The sequence below is a fragment of the Bombus terrestris genome, chromosome 1 (assembly GCF_910591885.1).
Source record: "Bombus terrestris chromosome 1, iyBomTerr1.2, whole genome shotgun sequence".
Lineage (NCBI taxonomy): Eukaryota > Metazoa > Arthropoda > Insecta > Hymenoptera > Apidae > Bombus > Bombus terrestris.
Genome location: NC_063269.1, coordinates 10,241,148 through 10,264,492, shown reverse-complemented (window position 1 = coordinate 10,264,492; position 23,345 = coordinate 10,241,148). Strand labels below are relative to the sequence as shown.

General features: G+C 33.4%; 2 protein-coding genes across 8 annotated transcripts in view; one reads left to right on the top strand and one right to left on the bottom strand.

Moving 5' to 3' along the window:
• Positions 1-7: 7 nt before the first annotated feature.
• LOC100645180 (sorting nexin-6) lies at positions 8-4,430 on the top strand. Of its 3 annotated transcripts, XM_048407507.1 has the most exons (11): positions 8-149; positions 277-327; positions 469-684; positions 766-887; positions 970-1,106; positions 1,197-1,504; positions 1,579-1,761; positions 1,915-1,932; positions 2,465-2,528; positions 2,616-2,701; positions 2,771-4,430. In XM_048407507.1, the coding sequence occupies exons 1-11, from the start codon at positions 144-146 to the stop codon at positions 2,819-2,821; spliced, it is 1,242 nt and encodes a 413-aa protein (XP_048263464.1). In that variant the 5' UTR covers positions 8-143; the 3' UTR covers positions 2,822-4,430. The 3 variants fall into 3 exon arrangements, with proteins under 3 accessions (XP_048263464.1, XP_048263462.1, XP_048263465.1); XM_048407505.1 differs by lacking the exon at positions 8-149 and having other exon boundaries at positions 156-327; XM_048407508.1 differs by lacking the exons at positions 8-149; positions 1,915-1,932 and having other exon boundaries at positions 156-327.
• A 2,855-nt stretch (positions 4,431-7,285) lies between these two features.
• LOC100645068 (hemicentin-1) overlaps positions 7,286-23,345 on the bottom strand; it is a 111,930-nt gene continuing 95,870 nt past the window's right edge. For all 5 annotated transcript variants that reach the window (XM_012311453.2, XM_048407520.1, XM_048407525.1 and 2 more), the window contains 6 exons: positions 21,063-21,160; positions 16,961-17,151; positions 16,681-16,842; positions 14,091-14,225; positions 11,133-11,346; positions 7,286-10,912 (listed from right to left, as the gene is read on the bottom strand). In XM_012311453.2, coding sequence (XP_012166843.1) covers positions 10,800-10,912; positions 11,133-11,346; positions 14,091-14,225; positions 16,681-16,842; positions 16,961-17,151; positions 21,063-21,138 — 891 coding nt within the window. In that variant the 5' untranslated portion in view covers positions 21,139-21,160 and the 3' untranslated portion in view covers positions 7,286-10,799. The remainder of the gene's footprint in view (positions 10,913-11,132; positions 11,347-14,090; positions 14,226-16,680; positions 16,843-16,960; positions 17,152-21,062; positions 21,161-23,345) is intronic.

Below are 23,345 nucleotides of genomic sequence, written 5' to 3'. Positions count from 1 at the left end.
CATATATAAATGAATAAGAAGAAAGTAATTTCATTCGAATGTATAAGATCAATTTTTTAACTCTGCAAATAAGATCGGTATCAGTTTAATTCGTATAGTTCTATACGATAAAATAGGGAACGTGTCAAAGACGCTTGGACGCCATGATGGTAGGTGGAACCTGTTATCGTTTATCCACCGATCTGCTTTCCCAGCGAATCCTAATACTGTGCAGTTTAAGCTTTACTTTATTGTAAATATTTAGTATACAGTTCTTAATTAAAAAAAATGTTTCAGGACGGCATATGCGATGCTGCTGACATTTTAAATAATGTTCCTCCTAAAAAGGTATTTACATTAGTTTCCTGTTATTTCTTTTTTTATTATGTAAAATAACATTGAGTAGAAAATTAATGTTTTTTCATGTGTGAAACTACCGTTTATATTTGATAATTTAATTTTTCTAATTTTGGCAATTTTTATTTACAGACAATTCATACTGACAATGTAGATCTTTCTGATAAGTCATTACAGGTGGATATTTCAGATGCTCTTAGTGAAAAGGATAAAGTAAAATTCACTGTACATACAACAACTACATTACCAGAATTTCAAAAACCAGATAACTTAGTTGTAAGGCAACATGAAGAATTTGTATGGTTACATGACCGATTCGAGGAGAATGAAGAATATGCTGGTTATATTGTATGTTTATTTACTTTTTGACCTATATTAAATATATAACTACAATTTTAAACAATGAACAGAAAAAATATGCATCTTTAGATTCCTCCTTGTCCACCACGACCAGATTTTGATGCATCTCGTGAAAAGTTACAAAAACTTGGGGAGGGTGAGGGTAACATGACACGTGAGGAATTTAATAAAATGAAACAGGAATTGGAGGCGTAAGTTATATATACAAATATTAAAATATATTTCAATCATAATGACCCAAAACTATAAATTTATATACTGATATTTTTACAGTGAATACTTGGCAACGTTTAAAAAAACTGTTGCTATGCATGAGATGTTTTTGACTAGATTAGCACATCATCCAGTTTTTCGCAATGATCATAATTTAAGAGTGTTTTTGGAATATGATCAAGATCTTTGTGTGAGAGGTAAAATTTATGTTAATTCCTTAAGGAAGATTGTGCATTTTCTTATTGTCTGTAATATGAATAAAAGGTATAAATCTTTTATTTTTCTAGGGAAAAATAAAATGGAAATGTTTGGTGGTTTGGTAAAATCATTTTCCACTACTACAGATGAATACTACTTGTCTGCAACAGTAAAAGATGTAAACGATTTCTTTGATCAAGAAATGTCGTTTTTACAAACCTATCATCATAATTTAAAAGAAGCAACAGCTCGTGCAGATCGGCAAACTGCCAAACATAAAGATGTAGCAGATTCATATATTAAAATTTCTACAAATCTTTTGCAATTAGCTACAACTGATAATGGTAAATTGGAAAGATTTTTAACAAAAATAGCAGAGATGTTTGAGAAATTAAGGGTAAGATTTTTCAATTTAACTAATTTAATTTATTTCTTCATATTATTTACATTTGTAATGTTACAATGTAATAGAAAGTAGAGGGACGGGTAGCATCTGATGAAGATTTAAAATTATCAGACACTCTACGTTACTACATGAGGGATACAGCTGCAGCTAAACGGCTTTTGTTTAGAAGATTGAAAGCTCTACATGCGTACGAATCTGCAAACCGTGCTCTAGAGAAAGCTCGTGCCAAAAACAAAGATGTTCATGCTGTAAGTATATTACTTGAGACATTTCTATTATTGTAGTATTTATAACAAACGGATTACTTCAATTACTAAATATAGTATATATATGTATATGTATGTGTATGTATTGTATATATTGTATATCTAACTAAAGATTTCATCTTTTTGCTCATCAAGGCAGTGGAGGTTGCTGAGGTGTGTTTTTCTCCATTTGTATGTTTGCCGCCTTGTAGTGTATGATTCTAATATCATTTTTTGTTTTAAAGGATATATACTTTTTACCTTATAAATCGTATTACTTTTATAAACAATATATACGAACATTTTCGCAGAATTAATATAGTTACCATGTGTTGGAGAAAAAGGAAGAGATTGAAATTAGTGTGAATATATTTTGGATTATTATTTAATTAAACATGCATGAAATAAATTTGCATGAACATTTCTTTCTTGCATTGACATTACATATCTAGTCTCGAATAAAAAGTAAAAATATTATAAAATATTACAATAAAACAAATAATAAAAAATTAATTTTGGAAGGTCATATTTTATTAATAAAATTGTGGAAAATACACGTTATTTTAAAATAATATAATTATTCGAAATATTGCATGTGCTTTTTGTCAAGCATAATTGTTAAAAAAGAATTACGAAAGTTCTTAAAATTGGTAGTATTATGTACTTTTGTGGAATTTATAATTATCCTTGGATGTTGTTGATTTAGGCAGAACAAGCCCAAACAGAAGCCTGTGAAAAATTTGAGCAAATGTCAGAAAAGGGAAAAGAAGGTAAAGAATGATGCTTATATTATGATGCTTTATTTTATGTAATAAACAATCACAATGATTTAAATAATGTATTAATTTCCGTTATAGAATTAGTGGATTTCAAAACGAGGAGGGTAACTGCTTTTAGAAAGAATCTTATTGAATTAACTGAACTTGAAATAAAACATGCAAAAGTAAGAATGCTTTTATTCTGTCCTAATATATAGTTGCTCATTGTTTAAAAATTCTATTTTTGTTTGTAGGCACACGCGGAATTGCTCAAAAAATGTTTAACTGTTTTACGAGAAGAGTGATCCAATTTTATAACTCTCATTGCGAAGATTACTGCGTAATCTATACGAAGATAATCTATTTAAAATTATAGCAATGTAATGGTATTGTAAAATATATATTTTTTGTTATCTAGATTTATATTATCTAAAAAAAAAAAATCGTATTATTAATTACAAAAGAGCTCCATATGACATTAATTTGTATTATGTGTTGTTTAATATTTCTAAATTATAAAAAATTATGTATACGTTATAATCGTCACTTAAAAAGCAATTATTTTTTTCTTATATCGTTTTTTTTCAGTTTCATACAGAATAATGTAATCAAGATATTGGTTCTTGTCAAGTTCTTTTACAGATTTATATTGATCTAATATAAGCTATAAGATTTCTTTCCATTCTATATAGTAGTGTATTTTAATGGAACAGGAAGTAAGTGATGATTAGGAAATGGTCATAAGGAAATAAGAGATTCGTGATATGAAAATAAGATAACTTAGCACTACGTGTGTATTTAAAACAAAATGCTTACAAGAAATTGAACATTTTATAAAACTCATAAAATATATTTAATATAAAACAAATATTAAACAAATACTGGAATATGTATATACAAAATATTGAAAAACTAAATATTATAGAAAACACTATAATGCAACTTATTGCAATTATATTGGTGTTATATATATTTTGGTTTTATTATTAATTATTAAGAATATTAATTAATATATACAAATACTAAAAAAATCATGTTTTTATTTAAAGAATCTTTTATTTCCAAAATTTATTACATTTTATGATACGTCCTGTATACAACGATTCTATGTATGCAAGCATGTGCATATAATTAATAACTCGTTTGAAAAGAAATTCGGAACTTAAAAAAAAGTAGCGATTGTTCATTTATTTAAATGCTATAAAGTGAATTTTCTAGCAGTAATACAAATGTTATTTTAAGTGATCTTATTTTTCAATATTTTTTAAGTTAATCAAAAGATAAATATAAATTAGCATATGCAGTGAATATTTAAGATTTTTATATGTAGATTAACATGTTGCATACTGTTAAATCAATTTACAATATTTTGTTTATTCAATAAAGTTACATAAATATAATGAGTAATGGGATAAGAGTAAAGGGACCTTAAAATTAGATAATTATATGTGATCTGATTATGCGTTTAATAATAGAATTATCGAAGTTTGCCAAAGATAAAAATTGAAAGAAAATAAAAATATTAAAAAAAACTAAAGCAAATATGTAGGCAATGATTTATGTTTTTATTGATTTGAAATATTTTCGTTGCTCTTATATACGATTGCAAACATTTACTGAGAGAATCATTAAATGGAATTTATTACTTAAGTTTTTAAGAATTAATTTCAAGTATCGCCATAGTGATCTACATATCATTCTAATTTAGTGTTAAAATAAATCATATATCCTAAAATTTGTAGAACAATTAGATTATTGACCACTTTCAAATTTATTTATCATGCAATAATGATTTTCATCTCGGGTTACCATACATACATCATAAGACAGATTTTACAAACACTTTGTTAAAATAATCACGTATTTTAATATATCCACTTCTTATATTTCATTAAAAAAAAAAAAAAAAAAAAACTAATAACGATCCATGTCTAACAAATATTTTACAGAATGTATTTATTGTTATACATCAAATGTTTATGAGATAGTAATATTGAATTTTACTGAAAAGATTTGCATCAACGAATGATAGATGAATCTACGCTTTTTATTAGATTTTTTACTTTTTTATGATACAATGTTCGTTAATTTTAAATTTAATTTTAATTTTAACAGAAAAATTTATTTGTTAGCTATGGTTACTAAATAAAAGAAAGTCGAACTTAAAAATAGTTAAAAATTATTGATTTGATACTGCTCTGCCTTTGATTTCGTATTTCTAATGGAATTCTGAAAACTCAAATTTCTAGTTCATATCATGTGATGTATGAAAATTAAGAATTATGTATACTGTATATATAAGTATACTCCAATGTTCAATTTTGTAATAAATCTAAAAATACTTTTTGAAATGCTCAGTTTTTATTCAATATATCTGTTTCCATCACAATTTTTTTAATCTTTTTTGTGTACTCTTAAGATTTTCTTTAATTTAAAAAATTTTTTAACAACCATATATTTTAACTTTTTCCATCCAACATGATTATTATATCTCTATTTGCGCTGTTTTGATGTTACTATCTTTTTTTTTTTTAAATTTTATTGACAGATTGTATTCTTTATCACTTTGTTAGTATTGTTAGAGTTAATGAAAGAAACTTTCATCTTGTTATTGCTGTTCAATTTAACTGAATACTTTTGATTCGTAGTATATTGCCGATATAATTATACTTTTTGCTTTCAATATATCTGCCTTTAATTATACTGATCGATTCAAATAAAAATGCCTAATCAAATATCTTACGACTGGCTAAAATATTAAGTTGCTCGAATATTTCGATGACAGATTTGTTCTACTATTATTATGTGTTTAAAAAGACGTTTTATATTTTATTACAATTGTGCCACTTCGACATAAATAATACAAAAAGGTATTTCATTTAATATTACCATAGGAAGTTACTTATTCATCTTTCGTTGTACTACACGTTTTTTTCACCGTCGTTTTTTCATCGAAAGTTGAAAAGTATTATGACGAAGAGCTTTCTGAATTATTGTTTCTATTTTTAAATTGTCAAACATTCACGTGCTGCAACGTGAGATATTTTTTATTTTATGATATTTCAATAATAAAAAAAAATATAATAAGAGAGGCAAAGAAATTAGTAAAAAAAAAAAAAAAAAAAAAAAAAACAAAGGATAACATTGCGTGATATAATATGGAATACTTATTCGAATACAAAACCTTATACGATTGAACTTTTCTTCGAATATTCTTTTCATTTCTCTACAATGCAAGTTTAATTAATTTCTTCGAATACTGAACTCAAGTAATGTACCACGAATAAGAGAAAATACGTGTGTCTTTAGATAAAGAAGAAATCATGAGCTCACCTTTTCTTCTCCAGAAGGATAATACAAATGTTCTTAACCAGAAAGGTCCTGGTGTTCCCTTGAAGTGGAAGAGAAAGGGTTCCAAATGGGATGCAAGTGTTCTTAACCAGTAATGTCCTGGCGTTCCCCTGAGGTGGAAGAAATAGGGTTCCAAATGGGATGCAGGGATAATGGTACAATTTAAACACAGAATCTCTACCCGTTATATTTTATCAATCCATTCCCGACAACCTAGAAAGGACAATTAAAGTTCGATCAATGTCGTTGAATCGTTCTCTTTCATTTTTCTTTTTCTGCGAGTGTCTTGAATCAAGACAGAGGCGATCGTCGTGAATTGAATTGGTTGAAGGGATCCGGGATCTTAAGAGAAAGTTAAGAACTCCTGCGCCAATGAACGCCGCAGAATACATCGGCTAAGGATTCTGCAACTTTATTCAGGTTCGTTGAGATCTCTCTTGAACGAACTCGTCTTCGGTGTTTCGCCAGACCACAAGGAAAGTCATTGAATATCGACGGATCTTTCTTTTTCTTTGGTGTTTTTCGTTTGGCGATGAACGTCAAAGGGAAGTAAAGCCGTCAGGAAAACGTGCACCGTCTTCCATATTGATTTACGAATGAACTGAACGGTGCCTCCGTGAAAGAGAAACGCTTTCCTATAAGTTTATTGATCGGCTTTACTTTGGTTTGACACGATCGAATGAAACCGTTTCGTACGCTTTTCCCTATGGTTTTAGCGTCGTCGCGAGGAAATTTCTTCTTTCTGAATGATTCTGATAGTTTGGAGACGGTTTACCACAGTTGCTTATTGCCATATACTCGTATTCAATAATTAATTATAAGAAAATTAGTAGGTATTGGCTTATGTATTCGATACGTATCATCTCTCATGCGTACGTTGTACCCTTGAGATGCAGGTCAATTTTGATGATAAAGTTATTAATCGACGATCAATTTCCTCTTTTATCTAATTATTCTTTTCACATTCGATGATCTTCTTACGTTTCATAATATATTTATATATTTATATTTATATATATATATTTATATATTATATATACGTATATGTTCCGCTTGTACACGTAAACCTTTCTTTGATCGTGAACCATCTACAAACGAGCTGTATCTGTTTTATAATTAGGACGACGTAGTTGGTCTTTTATAATAATCAGACTTATATTACACGCATGCAATCACGCACGCACGAACACGCACGTGTAGACTTCGGTAATTTATTACGGAACTAAAAGATATTGTCATCGAGACCTTAACGAAGACAATTGCTACGGTGGTTCAGTGATACACTTCTATATTTCTTTCATTTTCTTCTCATATTCTATTTCTTTCGTCTCTCTTTCCCTTCTCCCTCCTCCAAGATTTCTATCGTTCCGGTTTATGAAAATTCGACAGAGCATAATACAGAGACACTAAAGAGGCGATATTTTATATTGTGGATTTTATTAAAATTCAGTTTCAACGGATTTGCGGATAATTGTTCGAAATAAAAGGACACAAAGATTCGTAAGAAGGCGGGCGAACGTTAAGCAACGTACGAAATTTCCTTTTCTTTTTTTCTCTTTTCATTCACCATGTGTTTGTATGTGTGTGTGTATACGTGTGTCGGTGTTTCGAGTTACGCAAACGCCTATCTTAATTTAAAAAAAAAAAAAAGAAAACAAAGGAACGAATCGAATGACATTCAATTACCGATAACGTGTCGATTTCCTTCCATTTTCATACAACAAACTTAATTTATAAAAACATTATACGAAGTTGTATACAGTGTGACGCTGAAGTACACAGAGATTTTCTATGGCAGATACACTATCGATGTTTTGAGATGTACACGCAGAACGCGTAAAATTGCGATCGAATTGTTTTCGAGTATTAAAGTCTTATCGTTTATTATCCTACTGATCTTATGTCTCTATTAAACTTGTTGCTTACTTTGAAAGAGATCAAGATAATATTTTTTTCGCTCTCTCTTTCTCTCGCACTTGTATTGTATTTCGTTTATTCTCTAGAAGATTCAGACAAAACTGTATCGAAGAATGTCCTCAAAGACTTATTGTTCCTTCGATTATTCATTTTCTTCGTTTTTTCTTTTTTTTTTTTTGTTAACGCATACAATATCGTTTCTCTTGTTTAGTTTAGCCTAGCTTCATAAATCGTGATCCGAGTTATTAAATAGTTACGATCGACTAGCTTCTGAGGTCTCTCTTATACTTCAATATTGCGTGAACGATGTGTTCGAAGTTGAATGGGATTTTTTGAAATCATAAAAGATGAAATGGAAAAGTTTCTCGAGGAAAGGCATCGTTCTGCAAATAATTTTTATCACGATGGATACACAATGTGAAAGCAAGGAAGCGAATGAATGAATCGATCGAATCGAGAGTTCGTGTGTCCTGGCTTCTTTTATTATGCTTTCTTCCCTTAGTCCCCGTTCATCCTCTACGTTTCTTTATTCAATCGATAGCGGTGTCACGCGATACGCACGCGATCCTGCTCACGTGAATCGTTTACTTGGAATAAGAAAACTTCGTTATATATATATATATATGTATTATATATTCAGAGTTTCTAACTAGTACGCAGATTTGTTTCGAACAGTTGTAAAATCGAAATTTATGAAACGTTTCAGCCCGAAGGTCTTGCTACGTCAAACAATATGGCAGTTTCTCGCTTGCCCTGGATTTTATCAAACATCTCCTGTTACATTTCTAGATATAATACTTGTCGTTTGATCCCTGTTTTTAACCTTTCGTCCGCATTTAAGCTTTTCCATTTACGCGACTTTCTATTTCTTTCCCTCGTCTTTTCCTTTTCTTCTCTCTCTCTTAGTTGGGGTTTTATCTTTTCAGAACAATGGCAAGGATTTAGTTTTTCACGATATGTAACGTCGTTCTGTGCTGCTTAAAAATCATTGTCAAATGCAGACGAAATGTTGGTAAGTGTACAACAGTTTCTACTAGGAAGTCGAAAGTTAGTGATAAATCGTGTAAAAAAATCTGTCGAGGTTTTTTTTTCTTTCTATCCTTCGCAATACTTCTCTTTTTATCCAAGGCTTATTTTAGAACGAAGAATAATTAAAAGTATATAGTATTTTGTACAATTATTCGTGTAGCAGCACCTTAGGATGAGTTGGCATGGAATACTGAATTTTGGCAGTTGCGTTTCAAAATCAAAACGGAAATAGAAACGACGTCGATATGTTGGAAATACCGTATTCATACATTTTACATTCACTGTTTTAAACTCTATATTATTTACCTCGGTTGTTACACTTAGGAATATAACATTATATTCGATCTCGATCGTTCATAAAAATCTCGAGTAAATTTTTGAAAAATAACACAAATTATTCGTAAACGATGAAATTTCTTCAATATTTGTTCTGGTAATAACACATATACGTAGCAACGATATTAATCACAAAGAAGAACGCAAGAAGTACACACATGGAGTATCGATCTCGCGATTACAGGTTGCATGTACGAACTACAAAAGGTAGGCTAGATTCGCGTCGGATAAAGTGGAATTGAAACGTCCTGAGAGGTGATTAATTACAAGAACGTAGAACGAGAATCGAACCGGAAGGGCCGGAGGTTGTTAAAAGGTATGTAAAGCCCCGCAAATTCGTTGCGACACTCGGTAACACCGTCAATCTCAAACTTTAATTCACCGACCGCCTTTTGATTAATTCGTGTCTGTTGCCGTAATATCTCATTGTCGTTCGTTCAACGAAAGCGGCGCAAAACTTTGTAGAAAACTGCCACGACGTAGAACTGTTGCTCACGACCATTAAACGGATCTATTGTAATTTTTTTAAGAGGATAAACCCGGTACATAAACCTAACTTGACGCGATCCATGGATCCATATTGCTTTCGAGGAATATCATGACTAATTGATTTTCGTTCCTTTCTTCTTTTTTTTTTTTTACCGAGAAACGATGTGTGCCGCCGGTTTCGAAAAGACTTCGATGGTAAAGTACGCCGTACAAACAATGAAATCTGTAAAACAGTTTATCGCTATATAAAAACTGACACGATCACAGATTTTTGTCTTTTTTTTTTGTTTTCAAATGTAGTTTAATAACGAATATCTCACGCTGAAAACAAGATTATGATAAACAAGGATAGAGCGTGTTACGAACGTCAACGATATAATACTATATTTTATAATACGTACTTAAATTTATTGCACTTGATTCGTTCCTTGGAGGATTAACTAAGACAGTGCTTCTGTTCGATACGTATCTCGCGTGACTTTGCATCACGCGTTTCGTTCATTCGTCACGGAGAATTTGACTTTCCGGAACGTTGTCCTCTCACAGTGGGAGGAAGAATTTGCGTTATTTAAAATTATTTTATACTTCTGCAGAAGGTGACAGACGCAACCAGAAGTTAGGGAATGGACAGGGAGAGAGATAAAAGAGAAAGAGAAAGAGAGAGAAATCGCGATTACTCGCGAGTATTTTTATAATTTCGGCCATGTGTTGATGAACACGTGGATACTTAGAACGATCTACCATGAAAATCTCGTATGTCGAAATGATTCAGCCGGCGGCAACCTCGGCGTTGAAACGGAAAAGAAAAAAATTACCATGAAGAAAAACATGATAAGACTTAACGATTGTTCGATCGCGGCTAATTGAACGTAGTAAAGAAGAAGAAGAAGAAGAAAAGAAAGAGCAAAAGGAAGAAGAAGAAGACGAAGAAAAGAAACAAAGATGACAATGATGATATATGGAAATAGAGATAACAAGACAAAGGATTAGGAAGGATGAACAAAGAGAGAAATAAAAGATCGCGTGGTACGACGATGTCTTCAGCTTTTAAAAGGGAAAGAAGGAAAGTGTGAATAGAGGGTTAAAATCGCAGAATAGTGGCCTATCTATCACAAACGGAAGTAACGATATAATAATTATGGACATATCGAAGAGAAACGCTTATCGCGTTAAAACGATCTCTATCGCAATGGTGACAATTAGTACTAGCAATTCACAGAAATTTTTCTCGGCGGCCGACGTCTTGCGGCGCTGTATCGCAGCCATTTTGTCACCTGAAACGTTTAAGGTAACGCAATTAGTGAGAGCATTTGTTTAGAGAGTCGTATTACAATACATCTTCTCTTTAAGAATGAATCGAAATGAAATTTCATTGAAAAAGAAAATTAATTTTACTGCAGATAGCTTGCGCAAGAGAAGTTTTATAACGAAAAGGGAAATTAATTATTTTGTTTTTACAGAGAAAAAATATTTTTATTGTTTTAAAAATTATACCTTCTGTGACAAAGACATAGATGGATGCCGGCTTGGTATTCGAGGCGCTGCACGTATAATTGCCTGTGTCCGATTCCACCGCATGGTGAATCGTCAGTCGACTTTGAGTCGAGCTGGAATCGGTTTGTACGGTTACGGTGCTGCCCCGCGTAGTATCGTAATTTATCATTCGATTATTGTGATACCAGAAAACATATTGCGGCGGTGTTGGACTCTGAAATGGCGAAAATAAATCTTTACTATAGAACGTTCATCAAAGCATTATTTTCCCTTGTACGCATTTCTTGAATTTTTGACGTTCAACGATATACGGCCGACGTACGAACATTTCCTGTCAAATATATTTTATGAACATGCTGATTTAACAATTTTTCGAATAAATCTGCGTACATGCAATTATAAATAGCGTCATTTGTTGCGTTATTATTAGAATTTCCTTAATTTGTCGCTTTTATAACGAAATGTGTGAACCTCTGTATAGCCAGATATTTTTCTATATCGTTTTGTAAGTTCAAATAATTCGTAGTAATATTTATCTATGAAAATTACTTTTTCTTGGGGGCTCTGCCCCACTCGATTGAGCTGTGTAATACCGTTAGCGAAACTTTATGTCACAAACGATCAGGTATCACCATTAATAAGTACCATTGTACGATATTAAGTTTGATAATAAAATAAATGAAATTTTACAAGTCGATCTTGCAAATTATAAGTTCCCTGATCGATCTGAAAAAATTATCAGATTATAACATTTTAAAGAAGAAACCTGTAATTTACAACTTGCGATTTACTTTACAACTTTAGTTCTTTCATTATAAAGATTGTTAGTCAAACGATCGTTAAATACTAAGAGTAACGTAATTACGTTATTTAATAATAATAGTTGTTGTATACTGACAATGTGCTATACGAGAAAGCGTCATGAAACGAATAAAATAGTTTCCATGAATATTTCTGAACTTTACAAAAAGATTTTACTAAAAAGATGATGACAAATCTCCAGCGAACTGTATTTTATATTCCTTCAGTTTTGCGACAATCGAAATGTCATTTTAATGCGTTCTGGAGCGTTTCGTATCGATTCCCGATACCGAGGACCAACAAAAATCTGGTCGTCACCTAGCGTAATTAAGTCTAGCCGAGATAATTGCCAAAACGATCGATGGATGCCGATGCAGCGACATGCAGTTTAGTATTACTTTTTTCCTGGACGCGAATGGGACACGTTTTTCGGCTTTCGTTCTTTCCTCGAAAAGAATAAAAAAGGAGAAACATCGCGTCGGTGTTGCGCGAAACATTTCCGATGCGCGTCTGGTGCCTGAATCGTGAGACATTTACCCCTGTGAAGTGCACGAAGTGAAATAGGACGTCGAAGCCAGCCACTTGTAGCGAATTTCGTGGAACGTGAGTAGACGTCCTTTCCAGTGACTCGATCCCGGCCGCAGCTCGTACGAGAAACGCAAATGGTTTCCCGATTCGACGATTTCGTCGAGACGTTTCAAATCGTTTCGAATTGTTTCGAACGTTCGTCAACCATGTTGACGATGTCTCGACATTATTTCTGCCGAGTTCACATGCACGAGATTATCTTAAGACGATATATAATGTACTTATGAATACCGTATCTTCTTATAGGGTGCTTCCCTCGGAAGCCATATTGCTCTCTAGTTAATACCATCAATTTCGCACGGAAGAATTTCTTAGATGCATTTGCTCGGTATCGCCATAGACACAGGGAAGCGAGCTAAGCTATGGTTACATATAGTAGATGCGTATTCCGACAAATGAAACAAGAACGAACGAAGAACCATGTAACTGCTTCTATGAGAATCTATAGGATGTTTCAGTAATCATAATACAATCGGTTGGAAAGTGATTATATGGGAAAAAATAAGTCCAAGACATAGAACAAGAATTTTTTATGCGGCGCCTCATTTTCGAGATCGCGCTTGGAAATTTGTTGAAGATTAATATACACGTGTTATTGGATTACGATAATTGCAACGGAGATTAATATTATTCGAACAAACTTCGTTCCTTTTGACGAGTAGAAGTTACATAATTATGTATATCCAATTTACATGACTAGTGTCACTGTCTATCACGCCACCGAGTTAAATAGCCTATTTTGAAATGTAGGTCGCTTATAAATTGTTTACAACCAAATTTGCTGAATTACAAGGCAAATTACTTAACTTGAGTCGAATATCCTTCCAACTATCATCCAAATACCTTCAAATAGTTCTGTTTTATTCTATCTGACTGCGCTGAAGTATTTCTCACGACAGTTTGTCTACATGTATCCATTGTAGTGTAGTCTTAAGATATCGACTCTGCCCTGTTTCCTTTTAGACTCACGATTTTAAGATTTAAGACGCACGATTTTCTGTCTTTCTGAGGCCCGTTATACACATGCATGCATGCAGATGCGAGGGGGGTAAAAAACGGCGCACTTTATTTTCGTTTCCCGATAGTGTCGAGTTTGCAGCGGCTGCCGGCAATGCCGCTTTAATGCACTTCCACTCTTGTATTCGTGACTAAGCTGTGCCTATTTCACTAGAGGTTTTTCCGCTCTACGCCGGTATGAAGGTACATTCAATGTTCCCACGAACTGCAAGCTGTACGTTTCTATGTACCTTCGTTAAGCGGATGGACTGCACACGGCGTGGCTTTATTCATGGTCGTTCCCTATATCAGCGACACGATTATTTTCACGTATCAATGGTACCTGATATAACATTTTCCCGACAGACGTGTATTTTATTACATACGATAAAATTCGTGTTTCCATTACAGTGATGTTGGAAGGCTAGTACGATGAAAGAAATGTGCAGATGGCTGGTGCCAGGTATTTGTACGAAAAGTTGAATAAAACCGCATTAATCATTTCAAGACGTTGAAAAATGGAAATATTTATTGCGATGGAATGAATAAAACGCGATTAAAATGGGTTCTCACCTTTTCTATTATGCATACGAGGTTTATAATGGATCCTACGTCCACGTGATGTTCACCGCTTCCTAATATAAATGCTTCTGGTATAACTATGTTTAGATTGACAAAGTGTGATAGTATCCCTGTACTCCTCGCGACCTGTGAAGAGAAATAAACGACGCTATATTACAATCAATACATAAGAACATAAAGAACATTTTTGGGTATGTATATCGATATTCGTTTTCATATAAGACTCTCGAATCTATAGTAGAATAGCCTGCATTAAGTGTTTCGCACTTTACGTTTATAAAAGGCACATTCATTTCAGTCTAATAATTTGTTTCTAACGATCTAAGGCTGACCTAAGTTATTTTGTATCATTTTGTATCATTTTTTAGCAATTTTCCTTGAGCTTAATGAAGGAGGAAAGGATAGAAAAGGAAAAGAAGAGAAAGAGGAGGAGAAGCGTTTAAAATTTGAAATGACTTGTTTAAAACAAAGTTGTTCTCGAGAAACTAATCGACGTAGACTCTTGTCTAGCTCTAGTACCATTCTACTTAAAATAGTTTATATCTTGTATATTTATTGTCTACAAGTATTTGAACACTTGACAAAATTCAATCAAACATCAGTTACATTTGAAAGAACGTTTCTTTACTGTTGATTGTTTAGCTCTTGTCATAGCTCCTTGTCTTGTTTTGGAATTAAGTACTGTTCTACTAAAGTTACAGTGAAATAAGGAACATTACTAAAATTTAATGTTTATTTGCGATGAATAGCTGACATTTCATAAAATCTATATAAACTTGGAGAATATGGCTGGAGACACGTATTTCGATCGCCCTAACACCCACATTTAAAGTCACTCAACTTGGGTATCTCGACGGGATTAATTTTATATTAGACTTAAATCATATTGCATTTTTATCTATGCTAATTAATATGATATCTACTAACTTATATGAGTGTCTGAGATACGATCAGAGAGCAAAACTACATTAAAGAGTTTCACTTCAAGTAGGTACATTTTATGTATTTGGAAATACATCATGCATGAACCTCTGCATAAATTTAGTAGGCACTCCGTGTACTTCCTTAACTCAACTAATTTGATTGAACGAATTTTTAATTCAGGAAGAGCGTTTCACGAAAGTATTTGAACAGCAATCATAGAAAACTTATGAATACATTGAGTTTTATACAAAACTTTTTACAATTTTATTAGTACTGTAACGAGATGCGATTATCAATATAAAATTTAAAATAAAAATGTATACAGAAGTTACAAGACATATACTTTGTAAAAGATTAGTATATAAGACGAACAATTTCTTGAATGTGTTGTTAATGCTAAAGATGGTCCCACTAAATAGTTAATTAACATACTGAATAATTGATTGACTTCAAATGTTTTTGCCATCCCTGTGAAATATATATGTACGTATTTTTTTAAATATATTATAGATTTTATATACGTCTTCAGGTTCGTTTCAAATTTTATCAATAAAACCATGACAGCGTCGTGTTACAGTGCTAATGAAATTTCAAATCGTTCCTTGTAACATACATAATATATTTATATAGAGCAACGTGAATGGATCCCTCTTATTTGAATAAGATAATAAATGAACAGTAAGATTGTGGATATAATTCAATTTCGCAAAGAATGGAATCGAGTTAGTCTGGCTATCATAAAGTAAAAAAATAACAAGTTCATTTAAACATCTCATTTATCTGCTCTTGTGAATTTGCTTTCTCGAGGCCTCATTAAAATCGATTCGTTTCAAGGGGCACGATTACGTTGCAACAGTAACTAGAGAAGCTGCAACGTCGGTGAATCTGCTATAGAGCCTTTCGTTGAGGTATATAATTCGCCAGGTTCCAGATAATGCGTATCGCGTTAATAATTGAACGGAAATCTCGAATAAAGATCTAAAGCACATTTTGAGAGGAAATGCTGTTTAAGTTGCACTGCATCATCTAACCACCTAATGTACTTTTTGTGTTCAACATTGTCTTCTGTCGAAATATCTACAAGTTGTGTGCATTAAAACGATCGATTGTAGAACCATACTCTACGGTAAAACTTCGTTTATATGGACTTCCATCTACAGTAGCCACATTTACGTACTAGTTAATTAGGCGCAAATACACTACATGCCCTACTATCTAATAGTGTTTTCATATGATTACAAAAACTCGATACTATGAAAATGATATGTAGAACCTCATAAAAAGACACTACATCGCAAATTAAGGATATACGCAAGTGGGAACTTACTTTTCGTAACCATTGTATTCGAATGAAATTTTAGTCATAGCCCGATTGAATTAATTTTTACTTGAATTTACTTGATTGAATCTACTTATCTGAACGTGAACTTCTATTATATGAAAAATTATAGATGATATGCACAATGAATGAGCTCCTATTACATGAACTGTTTGTCTCCTGACAAGTTTCTATAAATTTAAGTAATTCTATCGTACTGTTAATTCAACTTTTAGCAAAATGTGCTATACATTCATACTCGAGCTTTCCATACAATTCAAGATAGCCGATTAAATCAATTTCACCCCAAGATTAGAGGATGATTAGTCTAATAACTACCTGACATTCGTAGGTCCCATTGTCTCTGTCCTGAACATACTTGATCTGAAGAGTCCAGTCGTCCGAGCCTTCGGGATGCAAAACTTGAAACCGCTCGTCGTTCGTATACGTGAACGTGGAGCTGGTCAGGACGTGGAAGTCACGTCGTCGTATCCAGGATATCTGTGGAACAGGTGCGCGATCGTCGGTCAATTTTCTTGCTCTATGGCGTACCAATGACAAAGTACAGTTCATGTTCTTCAGGGTTAAAGACGACGATAACAGCTGCAGAGTCACTCACCTCAGCGTCGGATACCGTTCTATCTGCCAAATTTCGAACTTTGCAATGCAAAAACGCGGTTCCACCCAACTGCACCGTGACATTCGAGACGGTGTTGTTATCGTTCGCATCATTTACTCTTTGCAGATCGTCCAGGTTACTGAACCACAACGCCTTCCAGTCTGCCGGTATGCTGTAAGGAACGCGTCGATCTGAAACGTTTTGCAAAAATTTTGTCAATGCTTCGCAGTTCTCCGGAACGATTTCTTGAAGAAAAAAAAATGTGCTTTTAGTTGCTCGATGATCGAATTTTATCGGAGCATATAGCGATTCGCGAAAAGTTTTGAAATTTCATTATTAGTATTGTATGAAGTATCCTAATTATTATACCGGGGATTTTTATGTAAATTTATATCTTTACGGATAGAATTAAGAGATAGAATTATATAAGAATAAGAATCAAGAAATGAGAATAATAAGGATCTTTACTAAGAACAGAATTAAGAAATGGAAATATTAGATTGTCCGAAATGTTCCTTTCGTTTTATAAGGAAATAATAGACGCACAATGTTTTTTGTTTTATATTAGTTTATTGAATTATGCACGAATATAATAATAGAAATAGAACGAAATGGATCACACATAATTCAATAAAATAATATAAAACAGAAGTTGTTGTTCATCTACTATCACCTCATGAAACTTTTCAGACAACCTAATATAGTAGAACTTAAATAGAGGCTCGCTTTATTATTAAAAATTATAATGAGGAGTCTCTATATTCTTTATTCTGCATATTTTACATATTTTGTATATTAAAAAATTAATATGCAGCTTGAACATATGCAGCTAGTCTTAAGCATATAATTAATGCTGAAGGTAGTAAAAAATATTGTGATCTATTAACATAATGAACGTATATGTAATATAATAATTGTACAATAAAACGTAACAACACAACATAATAGCGTAACATAATAATTGACTGTTCAAATGTTTCGGTGATTACTATGAAGTATTGTATACGCATCCAGACTTTACGTTTATCTTGACGACGCTGGGTAGTATGAGGAGAATTGTTCGAGAGTTTACGTAGTGCGAGGAACGTGTTGTGTTTAGAAAAGCGAACGCCAAAGGAAAAAGCTTTTCGGGATCGTAGAGCGGAAATGAATAGATGGATCAGATTGTCAACGTGAGATTTCAAGCCGAATATCTCGCGTGTTGTTCTATAACGCTTTGTACCTAGGGATGCTAGGTGCTTTAGTTAAGACTAAACTAAATAATTTCCTTTCTAAATAATTAGAAAGCATCTAACTCTTGGTAAATAAACTACGAAATTCCATTCTTGAATTTGTTTGCTTCGAATTTTGATTTGTATTAAAAAAATGTCTAATATTTGACTTGATCCCAGAACAGCAAAAGTTTGATCATTTCCGACATATTTTCTAAACTATATCTACGTATTATTACTCTGTGAAATTATATAATCAACGTTATTAAAAAAAAAAAAATAAAATAAAATAAAATTAGACTAACACCCTATCACATTTAATATAATAAAATTATATCACAATTATATCAATTTTAAAAATTCCGTTCTTTTTACTTTATAAAATGAAACGATTTCAATCCTCTGCCAGACGAGGATTAACAAATGAATGTATAATGCAGTAGAGACGTTGATGAGTAGCCAGAAAAAGGAAAAGGAAATTCAGATATTTTGGAAGGCTGGAATAGCATAAAGCACTTTCAACTAAATCATAAATCACCAAATTTGCCCACAGAAAGTGCAAAAAGACATGTATCCACAGAAGGTTGCTAAAAGACTGTTCGTCATTAATTCATCGAATACTATAAATATTTGACTCAAAATGCTAAAGACACAACCGCTAAGAAATACAAACTCAATACCTTTTATATACCATGATTCGAAATATAATTTCGCTTCAGTGATACAGCATCATTTCTCCGCGATCTTAATATTAATTAATTAATTACGTTTGTCTGAGTTAAATATAAGTAGTCCGCGGAAAGAAGCGCATTCGAGGAAGAAGTTTAACAGTTAAAGAGGCGGCATAGAGATATGGATAGGCGACGGAGACAAGCATCGGGTAATTCGAAAGTAACTGTGGTGCTTTGGCAAAGGGAATAGCGGAGAATAAGAAAACCCGATGAAGCGAAGTTGGTGTTGGTGAATATAGAAATCCGTAAATGGAAAGGGAGAAAATTGAGGAACGGAAGAGCAGGCGAAAGCAGAGAGGAGGAGAGGACGAGGATGGAAGAAGAAGGTGATGGAAGGGTCTAGGCAAAAGACAAGCACTTGAGACTGAACTTTGTGAGCTTTTGAATGCAGGGCATAAGCTACCTGCCTTTTGTTTCCACGAGACAATGCGAAACCTTATACAACGAGACAAGAAGCCGAGTCTACGAGGGAAAGGTGCTCCTACTTTGCTCCGACCAGTTAGTTGGGCAGGATTGTATTCTTTTCTTTCTTCTTTAAGAATTCTCAATTCATAGCCACTTTTGAGTAGGGAGTAAGTGCACGCTAGAGAGGATTTTTCGTGGGGTTAGCGTGTTTTCCGCTATATTTCCTCCCTTTTCTCCCTTATTTTCGCGTTACCTTCTCCTTCTTTCTCTTTCTCTTTTCCCAGAAGATCTGATGTCTCCTTTTGTCGCGCGAGAACATTTATTTATTGCACACCAGGGATATAAGCTTTATCTAATGCATACTTAATAGTATTAAAGTCCGCTCGACGTACTCGGCTCCTTGCACGAACGGATTTTGAATGCAGACTCGTACAGATTAGGATGTATGGAGGTGCTCGAGGAATCGAGGAGGAACTCCGCTTCTGGGATTTGATGGGAAGCATAATTCCTGGCAATGAAGTTTCGATAAATGTTTTATCCAACAGTCGGACAATTATACGGGTTAATACGTTTTCCACCTAGTTAATACCTCTCCACTCCTTGTTTCCTGCCTCCGCATTTCCGTAAAATACATTTTCTGTCGTTCAGGATAAATGTTTTCTTCAGAATAATTATGACCGGATAAATCGTGCAGTGCAGACAAAGAAATAGCAATGTCGTAAACTAAATTATCGAGTAGAGATAGTAGCTATTGTTTTAGGGGGCGCCTAATTGCATTCTGTTTTAGGATTTCGCGCGATAAAAAGAAATAATTTATAGCTAACGGTATTTCATTTACAAATTGAAATCCATAACCGTTAATTACTGCTTTAACAAACTGGACTCGATTTATAATTGTTTGTAGAAATGATAAAGTAGTTAGAAAAACTGTCTCAAACTTGTTTAGAGTTTGAAAGAATATTTTAAATCACACAAAGTGAAATGTTCATATTGATAAAAAGTCTTGGAACTATGTACGTGAATTGAACTTGACTAAAGGCTCGTTCAGATTAGTTAAATCTTTTGGATTCAAGTCGCTTGAGTCAAGTGGATATTTAATGGAAAATGATATCCAAGAAAGTGGTTGTGCACGTTTACCAAATGTTAATTCTGATATTAACTGCAATTACGACCATATTAAAAATATATACATACAATATAGCCAAACACAAAGTTCAGGAAAAGATTGTTTCGAGGCAATATCGAGGCAGTAAACATGTGACAAACAAAAACACAGGGATAAAAGGTTTACAAGTTGTCTGAATCAATCTGAATGAAACTCAATTAGAACAAAGAAGCCTGAAACGATATTTCAAGTCAAGTAAACGACAGTCACGCTGGTAAATAGGTTTCTTGAATACAGGTAGCTCCACTAATCTGAACGATGCGATGCTCCCCCATATTTCTGTCAATTCCTTTGTCTCGACGGCCGAAACACGATGGCTTTCACTACTGACAGACTTTACGATCTCGCTATATCATGGCCCGTGCCGTATCTCACGAATCAACCGATCATTAATTAAATCGCCTAACTAGATTGTACTCGAACCTCGGAGCATTTGCTGGAATTAAACTAGGAAAGCCAGAATTGCATCGGGGTAAAACGGATGCCAAGAAGTACAAAAGATCCTTATATCCAGGCTGGGAAATACAAGAGAAAGGAGGGAAGAAACGAGAGAGCCAGGGAAGGTTAAATGCTCCGAGAAAATTATTTACCTTTATCGAGCGACCTGGCCAGAAGAATTGTCGGCAGGATCAAAAAGACCATGTACCACGATAGCCGGTCCCGCATCCTTGCGAGGTTTCGAATCCTCCTGGAAAAAGGCAAAAAAGAAGACGAATAAGCTTGGTTTCTCGGTTATAAAGCAGGAATTCGTATGCGTCCGTCCCATCTTCAATGGCCTCTTTGTTTTTCTGATTTTTCCGGGACAGTGCGCGTTCGTACCTAAATCGTCTTTTAAAGGAAAGCACCAAAGTTGTAGATCCGTGCATTCTCCTCTCCCCCCGTTCGCCCTACCACCCCCTTTTTATGCTCTGTTTTCACGTGTTTCGTATGCATTTGAAACGCGAAACAACTTATGTCTGATTTATAACAAATTGCCTTCGTTTCGTATGGCATCCTTGAAAAGGTCGTGGAGAAGCGATCCAAAGCTGGGCGCCGCGCGCCGCTTTTCAACGATTTGCATATTAAAAGACCGCGGATCCTTTTGATATGGCGAATTTTAATTCTCCTCGGCATCCTTACTCTTGTTTTCCCTTTCCAACTTTTCCTACCGTTTCCATAACGTTTTTTTCTTTTTTAATTTGCGTTCGAATAAAATCAAACGGAGAAAAAAGAAAAGGAAAGGGAAATATGCAATTTCAAAGATGATTAAAGAATACTTTTTTAGACTTCACATTTGTCTGCGGGTGATTTGGTTATTGTTGTTACGACGGTCGAATATTTTATTTTAGTGATAAAGAGAAGAGGTATACAGAAAGAAATTTTTTAATTATCATATAATTTTATTGTATTAAATGTAGTCATATATATATATATATGTAAAGTGTACATGAGAAAAGCGGCATAAGTTTATTTCATATTATTGAATTTGAAAAATTCGTTAAACATTTTTTCGTTACTTCTTTCTTCTATCTATCTAATACAATAATTTACTTTATTTATGTTTTGTAACGATTAGACTACAAATTTATAGTTCTATGAACACTGCTACTAAAGACATAGAACTTTAGCAAATTTGTTTCACTAATTAAATATGTATTATAACAATTACTCTACATTGAATATTTTATATATTTTTACAAATTATGCGCACTATGTACCTCGTTGCATCTTTAAACTCTTCATTTACGCAACATTTACACGTTATTACATATTATTACATATTAATTTACTGTTTCACACGGTTTTTGATGGTTAAAACAAAACACATTCTTATGATAATGTCGTAAATAATTTACAATAATTGTTTATACACAGAATATTTCTTTATAAAATATCTTGATCTCGGTTTGTTTACATTTTGCATGTTCGTCGATGTATATCCGGCAAATTAAACGCTTCGCGGAGATATACAAGCAATTCCAATTCTCGTACTGCACATTTTCAATTATTCTGTCATAACGTTTATCAAGTTTGCGATACACTCGGAATTCCACGAATCTCGATTGACCCGTATGTTCCATCGTTTTTCCTTTAATTTTGCTCCCATTAGGAACGTATCAAAGTCATTTCCTGTTCAAACGTTAACGAAGAGATTAATTCTTCGATGGTTACGCTGCTATGTTGGATAACACGTCATTATTTGTCAATGCACGTGCTGATTAAACTGTCCACGTGGCGGAAATAGAAACATACACTTATTTCTTGCGGTCGATCGCCGGCAGTCGCGTTAATTGGCCTGTTAAAGCTCCGTTTGTCTGGCTGCACAGAACAAGAATCGTTTTACGGCTAATAAAACGGGACGAATGCAGATAGTTGTGATAAATCGGGCAAACGGGGTGCCTTTATCGCGAGAGGATCGTTCGCGTTAATGTCTAACCGCGCGTTTTCCATCCTTCTTCCACATCCTACCCGCTCTTCCCTGTCCTCTCCGCTTTTCATCCCATCTAAGCGCCGCGTTCCACGATCCGGATTACACCATAAAAATCTATTGTTCGAATTTTTGCGTAGTGCCATCGTAATTTCGTATGATACGGGATGTAAAGTTCAGCTACGGCAAAGAGTGTATCGGAAAAACCAACAAAAAAAAAAAAAAAAAAAAAAAATAAAATAAAAAAAATAAAAAAAATAAAAAAAAAGGAGAGAAAGGAAAGGGAAAGGAGTTAGAGTTGAAATAAAGGTAAAACGTTTTAAAAGCGCTAAAATTGCTCGACGTTTATTTTTATTTGCCATGCACGTACACGGTATAAAACGGCGAAATATTTTCACAAGGAAATGTTTATTACACGCATATCCGCGAATATTGATTTTGCCGCAGTAAAAACGGCAGAATTCGG

What these genes read in the sequence shown, in the direction of transcription:
- LOC100645180 (XM_048407505.1), top strand. Translation starts at nt 268, where the DNA reads ATGTTTCAGGACGGCATATGCGATGCTGCTGACATTTTAAATAATGTT. An exon ending in ATAATGTTCCTCCTAAAAAG is followed by an intron (nt 328 to 468) that starts GTATTTACATTA and finishes TTTTATTTACAG; the next exon opens with ACAATTCATACTGACAATGT. An exon ending in ATGAAACAGGAATTGGAGGC is followed by an intron (nt 888 to 969) that starts GTAAGTTATATA and finishes ATATTTTTACAG; the next exon opens with TGAATACTTGGCAACGTTTA.